The sequence below is a fragment of the Zonotrichia albicollis genome, chromosome 2, assembly GCF_047830755.1.
Source record: "Zonotrichia albicollis isolate bZonAlb1 chromosome 2, bZonAlb1.hap1, whole genome shotgun sequence".
NCBI lineage: Eukaryota > Metazoa > Chordata > Aves > Passeriformes > Passerellidae > Zonotrichia > Zonotrichia albicollis.
In genome coordinates, this window is record NC_133820.1 from 16,205,246 (window position 1) to 16,228,489 (window position 23,244).

Consider the following 23,244-nt stretch of genomic DNA (forward strand, 5'->3'; position numbering starts at 1 on the left):
AGGAGTGTGTGTCAATATTACCTGGATGCAGGAAGAGTGGAGTTGTTGTGATCTGAAAGGAGAATAAGAGAGCCACATCTTTGGGGATTTAAGACTGAGTGGATCAGAGAGCAGCTCTCCACCCTCCCTTTGCCACAGCTCCCCTAAGCTGTGAGGGGCAGGGATACCCCACAGAGGGACAGACCACGAGTCCTTTGTCCCCATTCTCAAGGAGAGGCCCAAATCCTCCTGAGCTCAGAGCGCCCTTTTAACCCCTGACCCAACCCATTGGCAGAGTTGTCCTGCAGCTCTGCCCTGTGTTCCACCTGAGCCACTGCCCTGCTCCCTCAGAGGTCAGTGCACACACACAGTGACAAGTGCTGGGGTAAAAAGTGCAGGTGAGTGCTCAGCACATCCTCTGTGCAAACCTTACCCTTCCCACTGGATTTGTGGTGTCCCACTGACACCATTCCTTGACACCCAGGCAGGGATTTGCATGAAACTTGTGGGATATTAATTCTTGAGACCCTCTTTTGGGATATTAATTCTTGTCCCCTCTCTTAAATGTGGGTGAAACTTGTCAGGGGGTCCAACCACACTGCACAAGGCAAAAATGTGGAAAAAACTGCAAAAACCAGCAGATGTGGAGTCCAAGAAGTTGAGAAAACTGGCCTAAGTGTTCTCAAAGACAGGTCACACCTACTGTGAAGACAGGAACTGAGTAAATCCCATTCCCAAAAGTAAAAAGCTCATTCTCTGCTTTATGGGAATCCACATACTACATTCCCACACAGAAGGTTTTGTAGCCATGATATCTTCTGAAAAATCCTTTCCTTAGGACTTTTTCTCCTGAGAAGCTGAGAGGCCTGAGAGACAAAATGTAAACAATGATTATCTGCTGCTGTGGAATGCAGGTGGATCTGATTGGTCTCATGTGATTATTTTTAATCAATGGCCAATCACAGTCCAGCTGTCTTGGACTCTCAGTCAGACACAAGCTTTTGTTATCATTCCTTTCTTCTTGCTTGCTAGCCTTCTGATGAAATCCTTTCTTCTATTCTTTTAGTATAGTTTTTATATATAATTTTAATATAATATATATCATAAAATAATAAGCCAGCCTTCTAAAACATGGAGTCAGATCCTCGTCTCTTCCCTTTTCCTGGGACCCCTGTGAACCCCACACAGGGTTTTGAAGAGGGACATTTATGCAGCAAAACTGCTTTGGATGCGTGCTGCAAAACCAGAAATATTGCTGTGTCTTCTCAAACATCTGGTTCAGTCCAGTTTTATAGATGGAGACACTTCCTCCCACAAATCACTGATTGCACATGAAGCAGGATTTGGGCTGTGCTCAAGTTTTTAAGGGATTGTCTGGAGCAGTTGGTTTTCCTGTATTTTCCAGTAAAAGCTTCAGTGAGGCATTTACTAAAACAAACAACTCCCCATTATTTTAGTAATGTACAAGTAGCACTTACATCCAACAAACAGAACAAAAGATGCTCTCTTGCAAACTCATTTCCTACCCTGCAGACACAATGGTTTGTACAATAACAACACCCTCTGCCAAGAGATTCCAGTAGAAGACACAGCGACTCAAAAGAAACAAAGTGTAAGTTTATTGGACGTCAACATTTTTTAGTCAAGATCTAAGTAAAGAAACCACACAGTAGAAAAGTTGTACAAAGCAGCAATGGATTTACATTACATTAAAGAAAAAATTGCCTTAAGCTATTAAGTCTCAGTCCTAAAAAAAGTAAAAACCCATCCTGGTGTATTGAACAGATATAGAATGTATAAGGTATACAGGATTATAAACCCAGAGTTGCTTGTCTTACTTCTATAATCCTTTAAAATGACAAGTGATTTTGTGTAACTAACCGGAAAACTCTCTAGAAAATATATTGGATAATTCCAATTTCTAGTAGGAAACTATTCCCCTGTACCCAAGAACTTAAAGTGATCCCATTTTCCTGCTTTTTAAAAAAGGACACTGTCAAGAATAAGCCTCAAAATATGTACTTTATGTGTATTTTGCACTTCACGCTGTAAAAGAGGGTTTGTTCTGATTTTTCTGTACATAACTGAATTAAAGCTGCTGCTGCAATAGTGGGAAGCTTGTGTCTTTAAAAGATAATGTGTATCACTGAGAGTCTGGAAAAGGAAAAAAAAGGACTGAGTCCTTTATTCTGGAATAGTGAGAGGAAAAGCAACATGAAAAATCAGCTCAACCCACAGAATTCAGTTACATTTTTCAGACATCCTCGCAAAAACTGAGGCTGCCCATAATAGAATTTTCATGCCCAAGCAGCTCAAGTGTTATGACTCAATTTTAAAATTTCTTCCATATTATTAATTAATATAAAGTATTTCTAATATAGGTATATTACTTTCCTATATCCAGCCTTTCTCTTGATAGTGTCCCTTTTGGTAGAGCAGTTACAGTACAGTTTTTCACGAGTCATTTTAAATAAACAAGAATCAATAACATTAAAAATACTATCAGGCTGTGTTCAGCAACAACAGAAAAAAAAATATTTTAACACTGATTCAATAACAGCAACAATAAAAAAAACCCCAACCAAAACAAACAGATAAAAAAAAACTCCAACAAAAACCAACCCCCTAAGCTTGTTTTGATTTTTACCTAAATCTGGTAGGAAAATGTAAACAATTTTATTGAACAGTATAGGCACATGCCAGATTACAGGCTCATGCCAGATATTTGCAGCCTCACTGTTAGAGCCAAGAAATTAGGCATAGTCTGTCCTTATCCCATGGGAGGAACTCAATTTAACACTGGAAGCTTGGAACAGCAACAGAGAGCACGCAGAGCTCTGGAGCAAACCCACGTGTCCAACTTGGGGAAAATGAACATCAGGCAACAAAACCTCCTGGATGTCCCTGTCTTGTCTCTTAGAGCTGCTTGGGGTCACAGATAATGCAACATCTCATTTTTGGAGCAGCCCAGACTAACTCTGGGCTCACCCTCTCCACCAGGTTATCTCCTCCATCACCTGCCAGGGGTGTTTCACTCTCCCTCACCAACAACCCAAAACCAGAGACAGCTCTGTCACTGGTTCCTGTGTTTTGCTGCCATTGCTCTCTTTCAAGGCTGGTCATGGTCCCAATTCAGCAAAGAACTTGCACAGAACAATTTAAGAAAAAAAAAAACAAAATAAGACTGATCTTTATGGACTTAAGATAGGCTTAGAGGCTTTGCCAACACAGTGCCTGAAAGGAAAAAAAAGTCCCAAACCAAAATACATTTCATGGCTCAACACTGCTCCCCTGAAATGCAACACTAGTTTTCACTCCCACTGAAGCAGGATAGTTCTCTGAGATTTATCTGATAGGTTATAAAAATAGCAAAAAAAGGACAGAATTATAGATTCTAATCTATATATTAAAACATCTGCATGTTCCTGTCACAAATTTTAGAAAAAAAAGCAAAACACTTTTTTTATATTTAACAAGACCTCTAACTTTTTGTCACTTCAATACACAGCTATAAAATTAAACAAAATATGATGAAAACAGGCTTTTGCATCAATAAATTTGCCTTTTATTTTGGCTGTGGCCAAACTAGACACTCTTCAAAAGACCTTTATTTATAAACAAGCAACTAACATTTTTTCCCATAATTTAAATTTTAAGACATATATTAAAGTTATATAAGTGGAAGCATATTTATTCCATATCCTCCAAAATAAACACTTCTATCAAGGGCTTTTTAAGATACTGTATAAAAGCTAATAGAAAACCAGAACTGCTATATAAACATCTCATATTTAAATTTTAGAGATCCTGAATTCCTTTACTAAACAACAGGAACCAAATGTAAAAAAAAAAAAATAATAATCACACAGAACACGCTCAAAGTGGAAAACAAAACTTTAAAAAACCCCTCAAAACCAAAGCAACTGAAGAAAAACTTAGGAGGCTACTTAGACCAAAAATATTTAATGGATTCTTTATAATACCTAGTACACTAGGAAAAGGTTAGGGTTTCTTCAAAGATGTTGCACAAGGTTTTGATTTAAAGTGTGTAGAATTTATCACCAGAGCACAGAGCAGAATCCCAGCTGGAAGTGAGATGGCTGTGACCCAGCTGAGCTGGATGCCACCTTCCTTCAGAAAGCACACTGAATTTTAAAAGGCTGTAGCTCAACTTTCAGGCTGTTGTGCAGAAGAATAACTGGGGAAAACTTAGGAACCATTCTACAAAAACACGTTCATATTTTATACACACAGATTTTTTTTTAAAACATATATAAAGGGTACTTAGCAAGGCTTTATGTTTTTCTGATTCTTAAAACCAGGTTTAAGTGCAATAACCATTTTATTCTGAAATTGTTTCTGGTAAGAAAGAAATTTATGGTTTTATTAAGTGGAATAAAAAAGTCAGTAAGTGGAAATGTCACTATTAAGCAAGTACCTTGTTTCAACTGCAATGCCACTGAAAGAGTTTAACTGATACTCAAGCAAATCAGCCTAATCAAACTCAGCCACAGTTTGCCTGAAAGAGGACAAAAAAGAAAAACATGTTATTTTCAGAGGTGTCTAGTAGCAATTTTAGATCATAAGAAAAACGAAGCAGAAGAGGCTTGAAAATAACATTGCAATTTTTTTGGTAGCTGAAAAAAATCAGGGGTCCATCCTGAGCTGATTCTTTCAAACTTCACTTACAGGAAAAATAGTTAAATATCTGTTGGGAAAAAAAATGGTGGCACACTTGGCTTTCACTGAGAAAAATCTGGTGTGTGCCTAAGGGTGCCCACCCTCAGATTCTTAGGAGTTAAAATTGTGCTTGATTTTGCTGAATCTCAGCATCAGCTTGCAATTTTAGCTTTTGAACTTGGGATACTGAAACAACACACATGGTTACACAGGGAATTCAAGCCTCACTCCTGCTCCCCCTGAAATGGTGACCAAATTCCTGCTGGTTTCAGTGGACACAGACTGGGCTCTGACTCAGCAGGCTGGAATTACATCCCCCTTCTCCCAGCCCTGCAGGGGGAACGTTGGTCAGGATCATAAACACAGTTTGCATCATTTATGTTCACTCCAACCCACCACCCCTCCACTAAGTTAAAATTCTAGCAAAATAATTTCTCACTGTTGGTTCACCTCCTACTTCTGGGTAAATATTTCCTTGACTTACAGAAAAAAATTGGACCCTTACTATAGCTCCTGGTAAATATGTGTGATCCTACTTACACTAAATGCTCCAGTTGCCATTTGAGGTAAAATAACGGAAGCACACAGAATATCTGCAGCCCATTATTACCACAATTTTCAACAAATTGGAAAATTGCAACACAGTCACATATGAGTAAAGCAGCAGAAAGAACTACTCTTTATGCATTGTATCCATAAAATGCAGTGATTGTAGTGTGATTTTCTCCTCTGCTTTGAGCTGGATATGTACGCTTAATACAAATTTCAAATACATATTTCTTCATTTATACAGGTGTCTATATAAATATTTACATTTTTAGGTTTTGTTAAAACATATCTTTGTACTTCATGGCTGAGCTTGTTACTTGTGTTTAGAAACACAACACATCTTCTGTCCCTTAACGAGCTCTCTCTTGATGATTTAATAGTTATACATTCCTTTGTAGTTAAAATTACAAACAGTTGTACAAATAGTGGAAACAAAACTATGAAACTTGTCTGACATCCATTCAACCTCAGTTCATGTTATAAACAGTACCATTTGCATTATGATGGCTGTTACACAATGACTTCAGCTACCCAAGTATCCGTAGGAAATTAGTCTTTGGGACATTATATAAAGCAAAGTACCCCTCTCTCAATTTTCCTTAGAAAGTTATAATTAAATGGCTGAAAGCAGACTTGCTGCTACTTCTTATATAAAATCTTAATAATATTGCTGACTTAGATTCTATTTTAATTTGCACAAGTTCCATACAACAACAAAACAATTCTATGTTCCCTTAAAATAGCAAACATTTGTATCCAATAACATCAAGATTACTCAAACTTGAGGTTTATTTGTTATTGCTAAAGGTTTCTAAGACCTAAGTCAATACAGCAAGACACTCCATCCACTTCCTCCCAAACTGCCAGTGCATGGCAACCACTTACATGGAGCTTGTGTGTGTGGGTTTCTTTTGGAAAAACAAATTATGACGTTGGTTACAGTATTTCACTACCATAAGTAGAACCTTCACACTCACAGTTAGAATCCAAATTGTTGTTTCTCTTTCATTTAATATGTAACTTTATATATAATACACACGCACACACCAACATCACGGGATGAAGATCCATGCATACAATCCAGATGCAATTGTATTTCAGTGTCAAATGAAATAAAATAAAATTTATTCTCTTACTATTAGATCCCAGACCACAATATTTTAAATTACTCTGCTTTCTACCTACTAACCAAGTTATAATTTTCCCTAATCTTCAAATCCAAGCAGCATCACAAATTCCAGATTTTCCATCATCACCATCATCCTTTTGATCCTCTTAAATTTGTAGTCTATGTGGCAGGCCTCTGAGATCCTGAACACAGCCCCCCAAAACCAGCTCTGCAAGGCTTCTCTTAAAGCTAATTGTGTGTCTGTTCGTGGCTCCAGAGGCTGAAAGCTGTTTTGAAAGTCCTGTGGCAGAGTTTGCACATGTACTGTCTCTTGAAGGTGATGGCCGAGAGCGGCGGCGCGTGGTAGAAGAGCGTGTCCGACTCCTGCGGCACGAACAGCTTCTCAGTAGCAGCCGAGCTCTCCGGCAGGCCCGTGGGGCTGTCGGGCTCCAGAGGCTGGATTTTGGGCAGAGGAGGGGGTGGGGGTAAGGGTGGGGGTGACGGGGAATTGGCTGGTGGACATATCTCAGGCTCTTTGTTTGTGGACTCCTCTGCAGCCTGGGACATGTGAGACTGGAAGTGGCTCCAGAGGCGGAAATTGGTTCGGAAGGCCTTGTTGCACACGTGGCAGATGAAGGGCTTCACCGAGCACAGGAGCTCCTGGTGCCGCTCCAGCTGCTTGCGCAAGGTGAAAATCTTCCCACACTTCTCACAGGGCCACAAACTGGGATCTTTCTTGGAGACTACGTCCTTGGGTTCCCTGCTCGTTTCGGTGACCTCGTCCTCTATGTCATCTGCAGGCTCTTCTTTGATCTGGATTTTAAACTGCTTGGAAACACTTAAGTCTTCAGGCAGGCATGAAGAGTCTTCAGAATCAAAATTGATTTGTTCTGACGAATCACTGAACACGCCGTCCTCCTTTGCAGCAACAAAATTGTTAATTTTATTGGATTCCGACTGCGAAGGCAGCCGTGAGGAACTGGTGACTTCTCCATTGTGATCCATGAGGGGCAAAGAGAAGTTCTCTGATGGAGCCATTGTGTTCTGATTGTGAACTTCAACCTGATGGCGCCAGATGCTGAAGGATGATTTGAAGGTGCGCATGCACTCAAGGCAAGTCAGCTTCTTGTACTCACACTTGCTCTCATGCTCGTGCTTCAGCTCTGAAGAAGAAAACCTAAGGCTGCAGTAAGGACAGACAGTGGCGTTCCTACAGAGTCGCTCGTGGTTTCCCTGTTCAATCAGCGAGGAGAGCTTGGCATTGCAGAGACGGCACTGATAAACCTCCTTGTTTTCCACGGGGTTTTCAATATGAATGTGATCTTTCTGCTTGGGAGCCTTATTCCCTCCAATGGGCTTCTCCCCAGGGTGCATTTTTATGTGCTGTTTGAACTGGGAGAGGAAACGATAAGCTTTCCCACAGTAGGTACAAATATAGGCTCCTTTGGTTCTCGACCTTAAATTCCTTTTGATGACTTGTTGTGCTTGGGAAGCCGACTGGCCCTGAAAGCTCTGCTTGCCACGTCTCAGTTTCACAATCAGAGCTTTTTTGATTTCTCTCTCCCTCACTATATCGATCAGTTTTCTTTGGAATTTTTCATCCAAAAGGGCATGAGAACTGGAAGCTGGTGAGGGATTCTTCACAATTCCATGTTGTGTCTGGCAGTGTGTCCACACTTTGAAATTGGTGTGGAATCTCTTGTGGCAGATGTCACAAGCATAGGGCTTCTCTGGATTGTGATACATGTTAACATGGCGATGAAGACCTGCTGTTGATCTGAAAATTTTAAGGCAGTGTTTACATTTAAATTTTTTATTTGGTCTTGCTTCTTCCATCTCGCTGTATTCATCTTTGCTGACATCAGAATCAGGGAAATCAGCATCAAGGTGCGTGGGGCTCGAGCCTTCCTCAAAGTTCTCTTCTGAGCCAGGAGAACCCTGCTCATCCGCCTTCAGCTTCTTGAATGGTGGCCTCCTATCATCCTGGAACCTCCTTTTGGCTGGAAGTCTGCTCGGTTCCTTACGATCATCCTCAGTTTTAAAAGCAAAGTCTTTGTTTGCCGATGCTGCAGCATCACCCACTGTGACTCGGATGATGTCAGCAGGATCTGAGAGGGGACTGCTGGGCTCAGTTTTGATCCTCACCTCCGAGAGAGGGGAAGCCACCTCCCGATCCGTTGTCTGAGAGGCACTGAAAGACCTAAGGCGATGTGGGTGTATTACCTGTGGCTTCTCATCCAAGGCCGACTTCTCCGATGACTCTTTCGAGGATGACTTTTGGGATGCAACATTAAATGTCTTCTGGGAATCGTTAGTTCCCGGTGAGGAGCATGAGGATACCTGTGCAGGTTTTAGGTCAACAGAAGGTGAGTAAATAGGAACCTGGCTGTCCATGGAAAGTGACCTTCGAAGGAGACTTTTTACAAGGGGCCCACTTCTGTCAATACTTTGGTTTTCTGGGCCAGACCCACTAGATGGGATTACCAGCCCTAACTTGGAGTAGTAGAGCAAATTCCTGTCTTCCCCTTGACCATTTCCTTTTCCTGCCTCTCGCAACAGAAACGTGGATTCCGCTGCCCCACGCAGAGACAAGACTGGTGGACGTGGTCTTTTCAATGACATCTCTGCAACCTTTCCTCTCAGAAGCTGAGCGCTGCTTCCTGGCTCACCGCTTGCCATTTCTTTCTCTGCCAAAGACATCTGAGGCAGCACCATGTTCCTTTTCACTAAAGCACCTCTGCTCTGATCCTCCACAGTTCCAGAAGTTTCATGAACCTTTGTATAGCTCACAGGGCCTTCTTTCAGCCACCTCCTTTCAGTCAGTGATAAGTTGTGAAGGGTTTCAGTTGGTTTTGTTACCTGTGGTCTGCTGCCAGCTTTGACAGCCACAGAGGGTGAAGGTTTAGGAGTATGGCTTAAGTCGTGCTGTGTTTGATTTACGCTTTTCGCTTGTGCTTCAATTCTGTTCTGACAGACAATGACACTTCTCTTCTGAGAACTACTTTCATCTTCATCTTGGTAGAGTATTTTTTTCATAGGACAAGAAGGAAAAGGAGCTTGAGGACTCTTGGAAACAATGTTTGTAAGAAAAGATATTCCAAGGCTGTAGCCCAGTTCTTGCACTGCTGCGAGGCTGCCTTTCTCAATGAACAAGGATGAAGAATAAATGTAGTTCAACACATTATCAAAAGCATCTGGCTCACAAAAGTCGAGCTGAAACACTGACTGAGACTCATTCTCCTTATTTGTGAACAGAGTCTGGAAATATTCACTGCTGGCAGCCAGAACATTCTTATGAGCTCGGAATTTCTGGTCTCCTACGATCAGCACAACGTCACACAGCTGTCCCTTGAGACGCTCCTCGTTCAGGGTGCTCAGTAGGGAAATGGCATGTGCTGGATTTATGTAATGCAAGAGCCCCTCCATGATTCTGGTGTCCCTGAAAAACAACAAACAACAACAACAAGCTGTAGGTTGCCTTATATGAACTGTTAGATACAAACACATCTCCTGTACTTTGCAACCTGGCTCAACCAGCACCAAACAGCAATTGAAGAAACAGCTTGTGTGGAGGAAAGGTTTGGGAATGAAACACCACTGGCAGCTCCAAAAAAGCACAGGCATGGGAAGAACCAGCTTATCTGCCCACTTTCAAAAACCCTTTTAATTGCTAATCTTACACCGAGGATACTGCACCTAACTAACTGCGGGATGGATGGATGGATGGACGGATGGACGGATAGATGGACGGATGGGCTGTGTTCTCTTCCTGTAATACACCTCTCTACAGGGAGGAACACTTCAAGCATTTCACTCTTGATCATCTCTTTCTCTGCTTCAGCTTTATAAAGATCTATCTTGACAACTGGACTGATAAACTCTGGATTCTTGGATCAGGTATATAAAGCTTAGTGATAGCAACTCACCTTTCTGAGGCTAAGCAACCCTGACAGTCTCCTGCTGACTACACAAATTTAGGGGGTTTTGTTGTCACTTTTAATAGGATGATGGAAAGGGCATTAATACTGGGAAGGGAGAAGGAAACAGCATTATTGTCTGTAATGTAAATTCATTGTGTTTACTTATGCTTAATAAGTGCTGTTAATATCTACTTCTAACTGTATGTGCCACTTAAAACTGCACTGGATTCTGGGAAATGGGATTTTGGAAAACCAGGATCTGGTTTCTGGGAAATGTCAGTTTTCACTGAAGTACCCCTGCATTGCTTTGCTCAGGATAAAAAGCAATCAAAGAACTGAAATCCCTGTTTCATTCATTAGCATTAGAGCACTTTATGCCCACAAACCATATATGTGAGGAACAGTTACCCATGGCTGCATCCAAGAGTACAATAAGGACAAATTAAGCTGCAGTGCAGAAATCTCCATGATCCATGTGCTTCAAAACACAGCCCATTCCATACTGCATATGTCTCGATAACTCACTATACTGCTCCTGATGAGAGCTTAACAAAAGAAGATAACCAGGTTTTAAGTTAAATAAATAAATTCAATGGCAGGAGTTGCAATTTATATGTCTGTGCACAAGAACACACATAGAGAAATCAACGATATTAAATTCTCTTATTTTTTTCATGGACACACTCTTCACTACCTCCATGGTGGTTGTAAAACAAATCAGGATCTATTAAAAGCAATTCTCTTACTTTTACAGCTGATTTGAGAAACTAGTTTTTAGTTTCATTTATACATGATACATGCAACTACAACAAAAAGGTTTCTCTGTTCACCAGCTTACAAGCAGAACTGTAAAGTTTATCAAAATAAAAAAAAAAAACTGTACTAAGAAGCTACAACCCCACGGTTAACAAATGAGGATGGTAAATCTTAAAACTAATTGGTATAAGTGATCAAAGTCTGAATTGGTTTTATTGAGAAATGACTTAAAGGATGCTGCATGCAGTGTCTCAGGGCACTGATCACATCAAGGACTGAGCTACCACTTCTAAACCTAAAAATACCAAATGAGTTCATAGTGACATGGCAACAGCAAAATCAGAATGCTGTTTCCTCATCAGATCAGTCTTTACCGAGTATTTCAGTGCCTTGCAGTGTCATTTCATAAACACTAATTTATCCTTAATTCACCTTCGATAGCTATAATGCATAATTCCCCCACACCTCCATCTATAAAAAGCAGTGCAGTCAACCTCAAACTGAGAAAGCAATCTGGTTTGCTTTGCTTTCTATGTTTTACTGAAGAACACTGGGAGGATGGAGGTGGGGGTGTAAGGATGGAGGTTCATTGCCCTCCTCCTTTGTGGATGCCACTGCAATTTAAAGTGGCAGAGTGTGGCTGGCCCTAGTCCAGTTTCATGGTCTGAGCAGCCATTAACAATTACAGAGTTTTAAGAGCTCCAGGAGAACATCTTTCCCTTCACCTGGAAGAAAGTGAATTTGCAAACTCAAGTGATTCCTCTGAGATGCAAGTTGCAGAAGGTAAATGGAGGTAGCAGATAACAGAGCTTAGGAAACTCTTAACTGTGGTGATGAGACACCCAACAGAAGCTGCTGCACAACCCACACTTCAAGGACACAGTGGAAATAGAGTATTAGTCAAATGTTTTGAAATATTTTAAGATCTTTCATTTTAATCTGCTTTGCCCTTGTGTTTTTCAGACTGGCAGAGTAAACACCATGTAATTACTATGTGTCCCTCTGCCCACATAACCCAGCAGTGCAGTGTAACCAGCAGAGAGTGGTGTAAAATCTGCAGGACTAAAGCAGAATCCAGCAGTCACCCATCCTTCTGGCCACAGTTTCCTTCTTCATTCCTACAACTTCAATTCATCCCATGAAACACCGCAGACACAAACATCCCTGCAGTCACTCACGGTGCAATTTAACTCTGTCACTTTAACAGTAACCAAGGCTGCAATGCACACAAATGGCAAGGGACCAAATCAATCCTCCAAAGGCAGCTTTAATCCTGGTATTTCCTAATTCAAGGGCTTGACTTTCAGCTTAATAGCCTTTAGACACAACAGGCAGAAATTAAACAAACAATAGCACAAAACCACCAGAACTGTTTCACAGCGCCATTTCAAGACATTTACCCAGATCATGTGAAAGCCTGAAATATTTAGAAGTAGAAAAAAACCATCAACTCAAAGAATACCCGAGTCAATGTGTTAAAATTTCACTACATGAATACTTTTCAATAATAAAGTTGATCCAAGTCATCCCTGCTCTCTTGTGTTCACCTTACCTGCACACTGCAGGTCACTCCTCCTTCAGCTGTGCCAGTACAAATATTTGCAGGCCCGTGTGACGTAGCAGAACAGACAATAAATAAACACCCAACATTAATTCTTTCCAAATGCTGGTTGATTTTTATAGTGAACCACATCAGGAACTACTGCACTGGCATAACTGAAGAGGCAGCAGTAGGAACAGCCATAGGAGACAAGAACTGGTTCCCCAAAGCCAGTGCCTGGCTGCCTGTGCTGAGCCCCACACAAAAGCTTGCGTAGATACACAACCCTGGCAGTCTCCTGAAACACCAGATTTGGTTCCAGGTGTTTGAGTACTCCTACTGCTCAGCTGTAGATTGTTTTGTGATTAGCTACCTCAGATCTTTCCTCCAGATAATCTGCTTTTATTCTCTCTAACTCTTTTTTTTCCAGCCACCTTCACTGCTGACTGGAAACAAAGCTTTCTTCTTTTGTTCCATGATGTTTAGGTGACATCATGGAAACAGCAGGAGCACATCAGGAAATGTCCCACAGTGTGGGGGCAGGTGCCTCATGCCACAGCAGCTGCTGGTCCTCAGGAGGAACAGTGACTAAACTCAGACTCCAGTCCCAGGATGGGCCAGTGCAGCAGGAACCTTTGTGAAGCCAAGAAGAGATTTTAGTGTCAGCCTTCACAGAATCACAGATGGGTCAGGCTGGAAGGGAGCACAGTGGGTCACCAGGTCCAACCCCCTGCTCCAGCAGGATCCCAGAGCACACAGCACAGGATTGTGTACAGATGGTTCTGGAATAGCTCCAGAGAGGGAGGGAGACTCCACAGCTCTCTGGATAATCTGTCCCAGTTCTGTCACTGCACAGGGAAGAAGTTCTTCCTCATGTTCAGGTGGAACTTCCTGGGCATCAGTTCTGCCCATTCCCTCTTGTCCTGTTTCTGGGCACCACGGAGCAGAGCCTGTCCACCCTCCTGCCACTGCCCCTTTAGATTAATTTATACACATTAATGAGGTGCCCTCTCAGTCATCCCTTCTCCAGGTTGAACAGGCCCAGCTCCCTGAGCCTTTCCCTGTAAAAGAGATGTTCCAGCCTCTAATTTCCTCCTTCAACAGCCCTCCACTGATCTCAGAACACCAGATTTCAAAAGCCTAAGTACCATTTGGTATAGCATTGTTTCTATTTTATACTTTGAACAAGGACAGAAAAAAGTGCCTCTACTATTTCAAAATAACTTTTGTAAAATAAAAGAAATCTCAGGAGAGCTCTTCACAAGGGAAGGGTGAAAAAGCTTAATCTTAGGCCCAATAGTTTATTGATCTTCAACAGCAACCTCCCTTTCAAGTGGCAGCTCCCTTTCCTTCCTCTGTTCCTTACTCTCCCATCTCCTCCCAGCCCTGTGCTTCTCTCCCCTTCCTTTCACCAGTTCTGCTCATTTGATCTCCCAGTGAACAAAATTAGGCAGGGAACAAAAAGAAATAAAATATTTCCAGAATTTTAGATATGTTTGCTGTTTTCTAGGATAGGCAGCTTAATCAGCTCACTGAGAGGTCAAATGAGCATCAGGGTTCCAGCAAGAGGAGCCAGGCACCTGCCCATTCTTTGTTCCATCAGCTTCCTCCATCTGAAATGTCACCTTTAGAAACAACAGAGCCACCAACTTTACAGCTGGAATATCCCAGACAGAATCAGGCAGATATTTAGGTGTGGTTTTAGTGCAAGCTGCACCCTCAAATACATGAGCAACTAAGAGATGTCAATGCTGCCTTTTGACTTCCAGCATAAGGAAATCCCTGTCAGCTGAAGCTCCATTAACAGCTGGCGGGCAGTGGGAAAGGTGATGTCCTGAAATTCTCCTTGAGATGCAACCTTGCAGCCAGGGCTGCAAGGAAGTGCAGGTGGAAGCAGAAAATATGAGGATGGAAGAGGAAACACACATTAGAGACTGAACAGGTTTCAACAGGGAAAACACACAAGAAGCATGGGAGGGAAAATCCACTAAAGAAAGTAAAGAAATGTGGATTATAAGACTCAGCCCAAAAGTACAAGTGCCTTCCTGGGGCATCCCCTGCAAAATGCAGGAATGTTGCATTCACTTGAGTACTTTGCTGAGGATCTGATGGCTCTGATAATTCTGGTGCTGTTTCAGACACCAGAAGAGTAGAAAGGTCCCTTACTCGTCTGTCACAAGTCCAGATGAAAAAGGAACAGGATCAGGCAGATATTTATGTGTGCTTTCAGTGCAAGCTGCACCCTCAAATACATGAGCAACAAAGAGATGTTGATGTTGCCTTCTGACTTCCACAATAAGGAAATCCCTGTCAGTGAAGCTCCATTAACAGCTGGGGGGCAGTGGGAAAGAGGATGTTCTGAAACCCACCCTGAGATGCAACATTGCAGCAAGGAGGTGCCAGGGCTGCAAGAAGTGCAGGGGGAAGCAGAGAATGTGAGGATGAAGGAGGAAACACACATTAGAGACTGAACAGGTTTAAACAGGTAAAACACACACGGAAGGGACAAACCCACTAAAGAAAGCACAGAAATATGGATTGTAAGACTCAGCCCAAAAGTACAAGTGACTTCCCGGGGCATCCCCTGCAAAATGCAGAATGTTGCATTCACTTGAGTACTTTGCTGAGGATCTGATGGCTCTGACAATTCTGGTGCTATTTCAGACATCAGAAGAGCAGAAAGGTCCCCTACTTGTCTGTCACAAATCCAGATGAAAAAGGAACCTCCATTGCTTAAGCTTCTACTCAAGGACCCTCTGCTGGATTTTATTATTTGAATTTGACAACAGTTTATAAAATGTCTTTTCTCCCATCAACAGCCTTTGCAACACAGATACTCTTCCACAGCACATAGAGATTTGCACATCTCCCTATACACCCCCAAAACCTGGAGGTAAAAGCTGCAAACCCACACAGCAATATTGTTTGCATTTCTAGAATATTTTTCTACCTAAACACTTAAATAATCTCTTGCTGCATGTTTGGGGGTTCTGTCTTGCTGGATGTAATGAAATGAGATCTCACTGCTGTGGCTGTTTTCCCCTGCAGACAGCACTGTGAACTCTCCATGAAGACAAACGTTTCTCATTTCCAATAGGTCAGCAGCACAGAGAGACTCACTGGCATGAAGACAGGCATAAAATCAGATTAACAGCATGCTTGCCAGCGTGTGAAATTGATGGACTAATTTCTACCTATTTATCCTCCACTCATATAAAAGCAGAAATTTAGGGAGAGAAAATGAAGAAATTTTACAATCACAGATTCACAGAATGGTTTGGGAAGGGACCTTAAGGACCATCCAGTTCTAAACCCCTGCCATGGGCACAGAGCAGGCTCCTCAGAGCCCCATCAGACCTGGCCTTGAACACTTCCAGAGAAGGGCAATCTGTGCCAGTGCCTCACCACCCTCACAGTAAAGAATTTGTTTCCAATATCTAATCTAAACCTCCTTCCAGTGTGAATATTCTGCAGTCTATTTTGCCCTATGCTCTAGACAGATAATTAGCAGCTAACCTGACACAGACATGAAAGTGAGTCAGAAATGAGAGGCTACTTTTCACATTCACATCATAGCCTCAGTTGCACGTTCTGACACTTAAAATAGCTCCCCCTGACGTGCAGCAAACGACAGAATGTCAGCGCACAAAGCTCCTCTTGTCATTGCCATTCTTGTTTACAAGCCAGCAGCACCACAGGGTGCAATTTCATCTCAGAGCAGTCTGAGGAGGGATGGCTCCTGCAAGGAGCAGCCAGCGACAGGATGGAAGGGCCAGGGCAGGGAAATGCTGCCTGAGAGCTCTCAAAGCTCTTCCTGAAACATTTAGTGAAGATTCAATCACATCAAACACAATGTGGTATTTCTCCTGGCTTCCATGACTTGAATAAAAGATGTGTAACTCAGCCTCCAAATGGCTGTAAACTAAATCAAAATATTAAAAAGTTTAAAAACACCTTTCCCTAGGAGTGCTTCATCTTTCATTCCCTTGAAATGCTTGTTTTGTAATGCAAAATGCAAAGCAATGTTTGCTTTGTAATGTTGCAAATAAACTCTCTGATGGGTCAAGTCTGAAAGGCTTGATGGCCATCAGATTTAAACACCTACAGTAATCTCATCTCCAGAAATATTTGCATTTTTTTGCATCAAATTTGAAGAATTGTAGACCAAATGTGTTCACTTGTACTATTTCTACACATTGATTTTATTGTTTTATTGGCAATGCTGAGATAAACTTATCAAATTGAGTAATATTCACTCATCTGCTTTAGTAGATGAGACATTAACAGGCCTAATTCACATTAAAAAATTATCAACATACAACTTTAAATTTTGCTAGTGTAATAAACATGTCAAACCCTAATTGTGGTCATATTTCTATTACTATAATGGTGCTTTGTACAGGCACAGTGTATTTTGGATGGGAAGAGAAGCCAAACATCCCTGTAAGCTACTTTTCTATCAACAGAATAGTGTTTACACTAAGGTTTCTTTAAGAAAATGAGACATGAGGGGGAAAAGTCGTATATTTAATCTGAAAAATGTAGAATATAAAAAAATATAAAAATGCTGAGCCTAAAAAATTCCAAGTGAGAAAGTTATGATTCAGGGAATGCAGGTATCTTCCTCTCACTGAAGGGATCCAAAGAAATGTCATTCAGCCATCACTGATTCTGGCCAAGATACTGGGAAGATGACTCAGGAAAGACAACAGCAATTTCAGCTGAGTTTTACCTTAAGAGATTTACAAGCTCATGAATAGCATGTGGGAGATTTTCAGTTTACTCCAGTCCACAAGCAACTGAAGGTAGACTATGTCTTATATAGTTAAAAAAATTAATTTAAAAATCCAGCTCCATGAACAAGAGCACTGTATTTTTATATCTTCACTCCCCAAAAGAATTTATGAGAATTGAGATGGTCATATTTTTACTGGAATTCCAGGAAATCTGGCCTTTAACCTCAACAGCTGAAGGACTGGACTCAGTTATGTGTTGGTATGGAATAAACAAATTCCTTTTGGTTATGGCAGAGTGTGGCAGTGATGAGAAATCACTGTAACTCTGCTGCTTTTCCTTCCATGGCTCTTAAGTGACATTAAAAGGGGCTTTGTGAGGCATTTTTGCTGTCCCAAGTACTCTGTTTTTCAGAAGGGCTCTGGAGATACAACCGTGTCCAGAGCAGGCTGTGAGGGGGTGCAGGGGAACTCACTGTGCCCTGTGCCAGAACTGTCCCTGCAGTAACCACACCTTGTCAGAGGCTGATGAGAATGAATTGCAACCTCAGTGTTACTCACAGCGTTCAGTACTGAGGTAGGATAAACCTTGGATAAGGAGATTAATGCTGCCAGACAAAAAAGGGAAAAATATTTCTCCCTTCCCCCAAAGAATGCAATTTAGTTGTATACAAATTACTATCAAAGGAAAAGTTTTGTGGCATTTAAAAAAATATTTGGACAAAGGATTTTTCATGTGTTTTTATCACAGAGTGCATGGAGAGAATTTGCACAAGGAGGATGTGGTGTTTCACTGCACCTCAAAGAGAAAACCTCTCAACAATTAACCAGGGGATTTCAAAACTTATATTTGTGATGGACAGCAAGATTGGTGAACTGATGGGGATGGAAGGAGTTTAGGAAGATTGAAGACTCGCCCAACACTTTCTTTCCTTGTTCACAAAACATGCCTGAACTGTTCCAGAACAGCAAAAAGCAGTCAATAAGAAAAGACAACAAATTTATTTTTATTTCACTGCTGATTGAAAGAAAATATAAGAGAACTGATGTCTTTAATATTATCAGGAAAAAATGGAAACACTACAGTACAAAGACTAACAGTAACCTACAACAAATATTTAGGAAGGAACCCCCTCCTGCACAGAACACTTATTCTAAAGCAAGGCATGTTGCAGTCTCTCTATGACTTTGCTGCTTCTGAAGAATTTTGTTGCTTTCTGAGGATCTCAGATCATTACATGAGACAGATTTCAAAATGAAGGCACTCAGTTGCTCAAAAGTTTAATGAGAGCTGAAATTGTTGCAACTGCAGCATGTGACTCAGAGCACAGCCCCTCCCAGAGCAGAGCAAACCTTGTGCTGACTACAGCTCAGCTTCCTCTCCCCTCCGAGTCCACACTCGGTCACACTCTGCAGTTATCACCCTTTTGCAGATAAAGCAAATTTCAAAACCCTGAAAGCTCCAGAGGGTTGGTTTTTAACAGAAACTGCTTCACATCCTGAAGCTCAAAACAAAACAGCTTCAATAGAGTGAGAAAGCTCAAGGCTTTCTGCCAAGTTGCCCTTTTAAATCCAAAGGTTGGTCTACCCTGAACTAATAATATTGAAGAAAGTGTGATCAGCCAGATGATCAGAGCACATAATTCTCTGTGTGCAAATATTCTCCAGCATCACACACAAAACCCCCATGAGCTCAGAAAAGTTAATTTCTCAGTAATATCCAGCTTGTACTGATCCAGGGGGTTCTCAGTGTGAGATGGACGTGGCACAGAATCACCCTGGCACTTGGAACCTACACATGGGAACAGCAGGCACAAAACTTCACATTTATCACTGAATGTACAGCACAAAAAGGACTTTGGGAACTTTCTAAAAGCTGCTGCCTGCTTTATATTCACTAAGAATGTTAAGGTGTTCTAAAGGATAAGGCACCTTGAACATCAAAGCAGAATCAAGGGAGCTCACAAATGGTGAAAACTTCAGAGGTTCTAATTTGTGACACCTCCCTGCAAGCCCCTACTGAGAACATGTAAATGGCAGCTCCTGAAATGGTCACAATCCAGCCAGGATGGGTGGATTTTCCACAGCTAAATAAAATATTCTCTGCAGCATATGGGTGAGACACACATCTGAGAGAATGGGATGTCAGATCCCCTCCACCCAAGAGATGGCCACATAATCTGGGGTTTTTTGCTAACAGGGTTTATAAAAACAGTTGCTTAAATTTGGTCCAAACTTCCCCTCAAGAGGATCAGCATAATGCTGGTGGAAAATTTTAGTCAGAGCACTTTGTCAGTTTGAGCAAAGTCAGAACAGAACACTAAACCTACACATAACACAGTACTAGATTTACCTGCAGTGTGCATTGACTACTCCTGATTTAGTATCAAAAAGACTTCCCATACAAAAATACATTTAAAAATATCTAGTTTCATATAAATTTATCTAAGGATAAAATATTAATTTAACTACAAGATAGTGTATTCACAAAAAGCTCTGTGATTGTGTAATTCATCACAATCTCTTCTGTAGGTATGTACAGCCTACCTACCTGTTACTTCCACTGGGAGTCCAACTACAAAAATAAAAAGGAAGAGCTACTAAAGCAATTGCTATTTAATTATTAAGATGGGATTACTCAGTACACACACATCCCACAATTATTTCCTGTCTAATAGTAACTCCTTGAAGTTTTTCTTCTTTTTATTTACACGAGCCTCATCCAATCTGAACACAACATCAGTGTGGATTTTACAGAGGGTTATAGCAAAATTCTTTCTGACAGCTGTGAGCAGGTAAAACACTTTCCACAACCTTTTGCACAGCCCACCACTGAGGATTTCCCCACCTGGCTGTGAAATGTGCTTCATCCTGCTGATGAATAATGCAGCCCAAGAGTGCTCGGAGCAGCAGAGCCACACTTTGTTTACAGAACCACAGAATGGGTCAGGCTGGAAGGGACCACAGTGGGTCAGCTGCTCCCACCTCCCTGATCCAGCAGGTTCATCCCAGAGCACACGGCACAGGATTGTGTCCAGATGGTTCTGGAGTATCTCCAGTGAGGGAGACTCCACAGCCTCTCTAGGCAATCTCTGCAGGGCTCGTTCACCGCACAGCAAAGTTCTTATGTTTATGTTGAGGCGGAATGTCTGTGCATCGGCTCCCAGTCACTGCCGGACCCCATCCTCGGACATCTCCCCTTTCTAGACTGACAGACATTGACAAGGTTCGGTACCTGCCTGCACTGACACGCGGGTACCTCGCTGGGGGAGATGAAACGCGTCTCCCTTCCAGACACTCCGGGAGGAGCCGCGGTACCCCCGAGTCACGGCCCTCCCGGCGCCTCTCGCTCGTTCTAGAGCTCGGATGGCAGCGGGGGCACAGCCCGGAGCCGCCGCCGGCGGAGAAGGGGGATGCGCCGGCCCGCCGGTCCCTCACACCGCTCGGGCGGCCGCTCCTTGTCACCACTGGTGCCTGCTATCCCTCACACCACCGGTCCCCAGCGTCCCTCACACCACCGGTCCCTCACGCCCTGCGGCGGCCGGACCCTCGCGGCCCTCACGCCCCGCTGCAGCGGGTAACGGGCTCCTGAGGCGCCACAGCCCGGGGAAGCCGGAGAGCGGCGCGCCTCTTCCCGCTCCCCCCTCTCCGCTCCCGACCCGCCTCTCCCCGCCTTCCATGCATCCTTCCTTCCTTCCTTCCATCGCTGCCGGCCGCGCTCATGCGCCCTGAGCGCTTCCCCCGCGCCTCCCCCTCGGGGCTCGGGCCCGGGCGGGGCGGGCGATGTGGCGGCTGCGGCCGCGGGCACCTCCCGCCCGCTCCGGGCGCCTGCGCCGCGCCCCGCCAAGGACGGGGGGAAGAGTTTCGTAACCGGCGCATGCGTGCGGGAGCCGCATCCCCGCTCGGTGGAGGAAGGGGGGGGGGGGAAGGAGGAAAGAGGAAAAAAAAAAAAAAAAAAGGAAAAAAAAAAAACACCTCAGAGTTACGTCAGGAAAAGACGGATTTGTGCGCGGGGAGACCCGCGCGGCGCGGGCAGCCCCCGGGACGGGCGCGACACGCGGGCGCTACTCACCCTGTCCGCCGCCCCCCCCTGCTCGCCCCCCTCGGCGCCGCCGCTCAGGGCTCAGCCCGCGCTGCCGCCGCCGCCGCCGTGATTCCATCCATCTTGAATTTGACGTCATCCCACAACCGAGGGATGAGGTCATCGCGGGGAGCGCTCGTCACGTGCGCGGCGCCGCGATTGGCCGGGCCGGGGGGGAGCGGGGGGCGAGGGGGCGGCGCGGCGGGGGGGGAGGGAGACGGCGGGGGGGAATGGGGAAATGGGGAAATGGAGCGGGGATCCCCCGACCGACCGACTGACAGACCGACCGACAGCCCGCCCGGCCGGCCGCCTTCCAGCGCGGGCAGCACCGCCCGCAGCGCCACGGCCGCCGCCCTCAGCCCGCCCCGCCGCAGGGAAACTGAGGCAGCAGCCGCCGCCGCCGCCGCGCGGGTGGGGGTGGCCCGGCACGGGGGATACGCACACGGAGGGGACACACACACACGGAGAGAACACACACACACACAAGGGAGACGCACTCACACACGGAGGAGACACACACACACACGGAGGGACGGGTCCGTGTGGCGGGGGACAGAGGGGTTCGGGAGGTTCCGCTGTGGTAACCGGCACCAACCGCCCCCCCCGCCTGTGTGCTGTGGGTGTGAGGGGAACCCGCGATTCACCGACATTTGTAATTGTTTCGTCGTGAGGTTTTATTGTGGTGATTATTGTTATTATAATTGTGTTTTTTAAGTGTAGGGGTAAGGCCCAGTGTGGTCTGTGAAAAAGCACCGTGCCTTGTGCCACGCACTGTGTCCCTCACAAGCAACCCCCCAACCCCTGACATTTCTGTCCTCCTCAAAAGCCACCACTGTGTCCATCAAAAGTCACTGAGTCCCCCAAGCCACCCAATATCCCATTCACTACCTACGGAACCCCTCCCAAGCCACCCAGTGTCCCTCAAAAAACACACAGTGTCCCTTAAAAGCCACTCCTGTCCCACTCAACAGCCACCCATTGTCCCCCTCAAAAACTACCCTCCAACCCCTCAAAAGCCACTGCTGTCCCCCTCAAAAGCCACCAACTGTCCCCCTCAAAAGCCACCCACTGTCCCCCTCAAAGCCACCCTCCAACCCCTCAAAGGCCACCACCATACCCCTCACAAGCCACCCACTGTCCCTCAAAGGCCACCACCCTCTGTTGCCACCAGGGACACACATGCCCAGATCCCGCTGGGTTTTGGCTCAGCCCCTTTCTAGCTGCTGATTTGAAAAAAAATTATAATGGCCATTATCATTGCTTTAGGCTGGCTTCTCATCGTGATTATCCGCTTTGAATTAAATACCTGAATAGGGCTTTATGTGTCAAAATGCAAGTATTAAAATAGAAATTAAGAATTACAAGATTCCTCTTGTTTTTGTCGAAAGCTAATCTGGCGTGTTATTTTTTCATTAAGGACAGCTCTAGAGATTAGCATCTAATCCCATACATGTTTTTAGTGTGCTTTCAGATATCCCACCTAAGTCACAAATACTCTGAAGCAGCTGTAGAATCCCTGGAATGTTTTAGGGATGCATTTAAGCCTCTTTTTTTGCCAAGGTTTTGTTGCAAATGGGCTAAAACCCACGTAAGGGAAGGAGATGTACCTTACTGAGTCTGGCTCCTTTTTCCCCTCTCCAGATCATGGGGCTTTGTTTTGTCATTGCTGGCTCTTTTGGTAGCTTTGGAAACTGGGGAAGCTGCTTGTGAAAGGAGTGGGGTTTTTTCTCACTCAGGGACTCGTGCCCTGATGGGAGTGTGGCTTTGTGAGCCAGCACAAAACCCCAGCAAAGCTCTTTGGAAGAGTTCCCTGCTCTGCTGTGCTGTGCAGACAACTGCTCTGGCACGGAGGCTGCTGTGGTGATGGGAACAAACAACTGGGAAAGCACTTGCATCTG

The 23,244-nt window shown here is 44.0% G+C and overlaps 1 protein-coding gene across 4 annotated transcripts; it reads right to left on the reverse strand.

Moving 5' to 3' along the window:
- Window positions 1-1,575: 1,575 nt before the first annotated feature.
- ZBTB21 (zinc finger and BTB domain containing 21) lies at window positions 1,576-22,971 on the reverse strand. 4 transcript variants are annotated; one of them, XM_074534221.1, is made up of 2 exons: window positions 22,954-22,971; window positions 1,576-9,755 (listed from the first exon to the last, which is right to left on the reverse strand). In XM_074534221.1, the coding sequence occupies exon 2, from the start codon at window positions 9,740-9,742 to the stop codon at window positions 6,566-6,568; it is 3,177 nt and encodes a 1,058-aa protein (XP_074390322.1). In that variant the 5' UTR covers window positions 9,743-9,755; window positions 22,954-22,971; the 3' UTR covers window positions 1,576-6,565. The 4 variants fall into 4 exon arrangements, with proteins under 4 accessions (XP_074390322.1, XP_074390304.1, XP_074390317.1 ...); XM_074534203.1 differs by lacking the exon at window positions 22,954-22,971 and adding an exon at window positions 21,338-21,476; XM_074534216.1 differs by lacking the exon at window positions 22,954-22,971 and adding an exon at window positions 20,501-20,630.
- Between the last annotated feature and the right edge of the window lie 273 nt (window positions 22,972-23,244).

Coding starts and splice junctions, on each gene's coding strand:
- ZBTB21 (XM_074534221.1), bottom strand. CDS start 9,742: ATGGAGGGGCTCTTGCATTACATAAATCCAGCACATGCCATTTCCCTA.